The 5,761-nt window shown below is 41.1% G+C and overlaps 1 protein-coding gene across 1 annotated transcript; it reads left to right on the top strand.

The window, feature by feature from the left end:
- Window positions 1-309: 309 nt before the first annotated feature.
- On the top strand, window positions 310-5,538 carry LOC115662294 (TMV resistance protein N-like). Its single transcript, XM_030584458.2, has 4 exons — window positions 310-897; window positions 1,063-2,173; window positions 2,791-3,093; window positions 3,188-5,538. The coding sequence occupies exons 1-4, from the start codon at window positions 368-370 to the stop codon at window positions 5,168-5,170; spliced, it is 3,927 nt and encodes a 1,308-aa protein (XP_030440318.2). The 5' UTR covers window positions 310-367; the 3' UTR covers window positions 5,171-5,538.
- Window positions 5,539-5,761: the final 223 nt, after the last annotated feature.

The following is a 5,761-nucleotide window of genomic DNA, read 5'->3' as shown; positions in this document are numbered from 1 at the left end:
TGGGGATTTGAACCCCCACCTCCACTTTTCATGTCTTTCCATGTGGAAAGGGATGAGAAGGGGCAAACGCCGGTGGTTTATTTCAGTAAATTAGTTGATATATGTGGAGGTGGAATCAACGCGTGTTTTTCACGAGTATCTCAATAAGTGACCTGTCCACGTTAAACCACCTACTCCTGATGTTTTTTCCATCTCTGATGGGACACCTCGAGTGAGGACCTTGACTCGTTTCCCTCCATTAAATTTAAAACGAGATTACATTATAAAAAGAGAAAAAATCTGTATCCTCAGATCTGTCATTCTTTTGCAGTGGTTTCACATCCGATTAGTCTTGCTTTCAGTTTTCATCCTCTTAGAATTTCTAAAGATGAACAGTACAGCAATCACTGTCGTAAAGAAGCCGGTTTCCGAGTCCCCAGTTTCATCGGATGCATCACCGGGATGGGATTATGATGTGTTCTTAAGCTTTAGAGGTCCAGACTCTCGCAAGGGCTTCACAAGCCACCTCTACGAGCGACTCCAAGAAGCGGGAGTTCGCGTGTTCAGAGACGATGACGAGCTTCCTCTAGGAGAGGAGATTGGGCCGCAGCTTTTCCGGGCCATCGACAACAGTAAGATCTCGATCCCGGTTCTCTCGGAATCCTATGCTTCCAGTAAATGGTGCCTTTCTGAGCTCGTTCGGATGCTCGAGTGCAAGAAAGAGAAGAAACAAGTGATCTTGCCCATATTCTATAAAGTAGAGCCCGCAGATGTGAAATGGCTCAAAGGAACCTTTGGAGATGTCTTCAATTCATACACGAAGCGGCGTTTCGAGGATAGCGATGTCCAGGAATGGAGACAAGCACTCAAAGAAGTTGGATCCTCGAAAGGACTGGTATCCGAAAATATTGCTAATGGGTAATTCGAAAAGCTGATTATTTTATGGCAAAGTACATTAGTTGTTTAGACTATTGACCATTATCAATTTGCCAATTCATCTTGGTGCTTATTATCTGCGTTTATTCTAGTAAGTTTTACTCTTGATATTTGTTCATGATCTCAATCATAAAACTATTTTGACAGGAATGAGGCAGAGCTCATAAAATGGGTTGTTGTGAAGGTTTTGAGCGAGTTAAAGAATGCTTATAAGTTAGTGACCCCTAAACACTTGGTGGGAGTGGACATTCATGTAAAAAAAATTATGACTATGGTAGATACTAAATTTGAAGATACTCGGATACTTGGAATTCATGGAATGGGTGGTGCTGGTAAAACAACTCTTGCCAAAATCATCTACAACGAACTGTCAAGCCAATTTGAGCGCCACGGCTTCTTAGAAGATATCCGAGAAACGGAATCACGTGAGGGAATTGTGCACTTGCAGAAGGAATTGATCTCTGAAGTTCTTAAGGGAAGCCCCCACGAAGTTTCTAACAGAGACCACGGAATCAATATCATCAGTTCTAGATTTGGAGGCAAAAGAGTTCTCATTTTTCTTGACAATGTGAGTGAGAAAGATCAGTTAGATGCACTTGTGGGAGGGCATGGGCTTTTTGGCTCTGGAAGTAGGATCGTCATTACAACTAGAGATAAGGCTATTCTTAATCAGTTTGAGCCGTCATGCTGGGCATATGAACTTATGGGATTGGACGAAGAAAATTCTATGGTTCTATTTTGTAGACATGCCTTTCGACGTGACTTCCCTCCTCCTGCCTTCAACGATCTTTGTCGTGATATTGTCTCAACTACTGGGCAGCTCCCGTTAGCTCTTGAGGTTATTGGATCACTCTTGTGCGATAAAAGCAAAGCAGCGTGGAAAGACACATTAAAGAGGTTGAGAGAAGTGCTTTATGAGAAGGTTGAAGAGAAGCTGAAGATAAGTTACGATGCGCTAACCAATGACGTGAAGCAAATATTTCTCGACATTGCATGTTTTTTCAATGGAACAGATCCAAGACTTCCAATTTATATGTGGGATGACTGTGGCTTTTCTCCAAACTTGGGACTAGAATTGTTGAGTCTCATGTCCCTTGTCAAAATTGTCCACGGCAATAGGGGAAATCGGCTATGGATGCATGATCAATTGAGAGATCTTGGTAGAAGTATTGTTTTTAAGGAAAACTCTGTCAAGCCAAGTGAATGCAGTAGATTATGGATTCATGAGGAAGCTTTGAAAGTGCTCGAGAGAAATCAGGTACAATGTTTTCTGCTATCTACTTTTTACTTACCTCTTTTAGGCTATAAAAGTGCCCTAAAAGTGTGGAGTCTCATATATCTAGTTAAAAACCATAAAAAAGGTTGTGGGGAGAATTAGCAAGTTTGTGACACCATCAGCTTGGGCACGGTACCGCTGATATGGGGTCAAGCTATTCATATCAAATCGTGTCTGTGTCATACCCCAAAAATGAAAACGTAGACATCCAGCCTAACTTGTATATTCATGTTTAGACATTGTCTGATTCAGCAGGATAATATCTCAGGTTGCTACATGACACAATCGCACACAATTGGTTCAACCGGTTATTGGTTATGTGCTCTATTCTGTTTGATCCCCTGTGAGAAAATCGATCAAAACCAGAAAAGCCAGTTAAACTAGAAAGCGGTCGAACTGGATTAATTTGAAGAGCTCCCATATGTGGTAATGGAACATGCCTGGCATCAATGCTTTTATGATCCTTAGAGTTCTGTTATAAATTGGATGGAGGTACAATTATACCAAATATTACGTATGGAACAATGTGTCACACTTTTCATTAGCCTCCGTTTGGTCTTGCGCAGTACACTTATTCCTCAGTTTCTGGGCACTTGCAGGGAACGGATCAGATCGAGGCCCTCCATCTTAAGTATTCCCCTTCCCTTTCTGAACCATACTGCTTAACAAATGAGCAGTTTAGAAAACTGCCGAACTTAAGGTACCTTCGTATCCAGCAGACAGAAGTCACAGGAGATTTCAAGGACCTTCTTCCTAAATTAAGATGGCTTGATTGGATGGCCTGTTCAACGTCTTTTTTCCCAACAAACTTTCATCCAGAGAACTTGGTTATTCTTAATGTAAGAGTCAGTGGTCTCACAGAGCACTGGGACGCATGGCACCATGTCAATGGATTACAGAAGGTAAATCTCTATCTTTTTTTTTTCTTTTGCAAGGTGTATGATAAATTCAAGAGCTAATGTTGCTATATTTTGTTTGTGGTGGATCACGAACCAGCTCAAAGTTTTGAAGCTTCTGCACTGCAATAATTTGACAGAAACTCCTGACTTCTCAGCTCTCCGGAATCTTGAGATCTTGAATCTTGAATATTGTGTTAATCTGGTCAAAATTCATCCTTCTATCAGGAATATCAGGAACCTCGAATCCTTAAGTCTGAGGGGATGTGACAAACTCAAGGAGCTACCTAAAGAAATGGGGAGACTAACAAACTTGAGGGAGCTTCTTGTTGATGGCAGTTCCATAAAAGAGATTCCCATGTTCATAGGTCGAATGAGGAAGCTTGAGATTGTTTCTGCTCATAATTGTAGATCATTGGTTCAAATTGACAGCTCCATAGGATCCCTCCAGAACTTGCATAGATTGTCGCTACAGGGATGCAAATCATTGAAAACACTGCCCGACTCCATTGGAAAGTTGACATCATTAACCCAACTGCGTTTATCAGATTCAGCTATCAGGGAGCTACCTCACTCCATTGGGAATCTAGACAATCTGAAAGTTCTGCTCATGAGTCAAATTTTCTTGGAAATTTTACCTACAACCATTGGAAGGTTGAAGAAGCTTGAAGAGTTAGATGCCTCAGAGTGTAAATATCTGCAAGGAGAAATCCCTAGTGAGGTAGGGGATTTATCTTCACTGCGAGTCCTTCGGTTAGGAAAGACCTGCATTTCCATTTTGCCAAAAAGCATTCACAAGCTGTCTTGTCTCCTAGAGCTTGATTTAGAAAAATGCGAAGAGCTACAATCTCTGCCAGAGCTTCCCTCGAGCTTAACAAGTCTACGTCTCACTTGTCAGACAATCCCAGATATTGCCAACCTAATCAATCTAACAAACTTGTCAATGGAAGTCAAGGATTTGGGTGCCTTAACTACGATGGAGACCTTGTCTCAACTTGCTGAATTCCACATTGGGCTTTGTGATAAAATTGATTGGCTTCCAGATCTTCCCTCAAGTCTATTGAAGCTCAAAGTCAGTCAAGGTCAAAATTTGGAGAGATTTCCAGATTTGTCAAATTTGAAACGCTTATCAGAATTGTGTCTCAGCCAGTGCTCTCAGTTAATAGAAATCAAAGGGCTTGAAGAACTTGTGTGCCTAACTGCTTTGACAGCAAGATATTGTGACAAGCTATATAAGCTAGAGGGCCTCGGACGTTTAGTGTCATTAAGATCAATCATCTTATCGGGTTGTACAGCATTAGAAACATTACCGGATCTTTCGAACTTGAAATTTCTAAAAGAGTTTGATGCTGAATATTGTGAGAATCTGGTTGGTATTCAGAGCCTTGGTAGATGGGAATACTTGGAAAAACTAAACATCTGCGGGTGTCATTCCATTGAGAGTTTACCGGACTTTTCAAACTTAAAGGGTCTGAAGGAAATAAAAGCTGGGAGTTGCCTGAAGCTAGTTGAAATAACAGGCCTTCATAATGCTGAACACTTGGAAGAATTGGATCTCTCCGGCTGTAGTTCTCTGGAAAGATTACCAGATCTACCATGCCCTGGAACCTTGAAATATCTGTGCATCAATGGCTGTGAGAAGATCCGTGATATCCAAGCACTTGAGGAATTCTCTTCATGCAAAACATTATGCATTGAACAATGCAAATCAATTGTAAACCTTCCGGATCTTTCGGAATTTGAAGATTTAGAATACTTGACAGTGAAGAAATGTCCGCAACTTATGGAGGTTCCAGGGCTTGACGGAGCGAGATCCTTAAAATCTATTGACATTTCTTGGTGCGAGATGCTTGAGAACTTACCAGATTTGTCAGGTTTAGAACTCTTGGGAGATCTAAAAGTACGACATTGTGGGAAACTAACGGAGCTCCAGGGGCTTGGAGGTTTGAGATTCTTAAGCGTAGTGGATTTCTCTGGATGCAACTTGCTGAAACCCCCGGAATTACCTAGCAGAACACTCCAAGTATGTTCATTGTTCAATCTATTTGACTACGAGAATCCAGGTCAGATTGTTTTGAGGTGATTTGGAAGTTGCAACTGTCTTTTTGCTTCTGTACCATGACCTGACCTTTTTCCCCTGTTCAACGTTAAGAACTGAATCGTATTTTGAGTTACCATTCACAGTCCCTATGTTCTTGGCCACCCCAAAATACTCCTTTGTCTTTTCCCATCACGAAAATGGTGATGTTCTTTCTTCTTTTGCCATGTGATTTGACTAGCTGTAGTTTTTTGTTCCCTATAATTGGTCCAGTAAAATGACCAGCTGCAGTTTACTTGTTTCTATCATGTCTGTATGACTTGCAACAGTCAGTTCCAAAGACCAACTCCCAAGTCTGCTTCATTGATCAGTAACCCATGCATCAGCAACTATTGCATTGAATTTTTTTTTTCTGTACTTGTCTCTTGGGATTGCTTTTGCATTCTAAACATCGAAGTGTTTTTCCGTTGCCAGCAACAACTTGCATATTGTTGATTTTATGCATTATCATGTAGTACATTCATCTAGGGATGACAGTGTGACTCAATTAGTCAACTGTAGATCTTCTAGACAACCATCAGTGCACTTTGGAAAAATCCCCTCATAAATCATTCATCAAATTAGCAATGGACAGGA

Source organism: Syzygium oleosum, unplaced genomic scaffold (assembly GCF_021117445.2).
Source record: "Syzygium oleosum isolate NSW1041296 unplaced genomic scaffold, Sole_v2.1 Sole_v2.18, whole genome shotgun sequence".
NCBI lineage: Eukaryota > Viridiplantae > Streptophyta > Magnoliopsida > Myrtales > Myrtaceae > Syzygium > Syzygium oleosum.
Note: the sequence above shows the minus strand (reverse complement) of the source record. Positions and strands in the feature narration are given on the sequence as shown.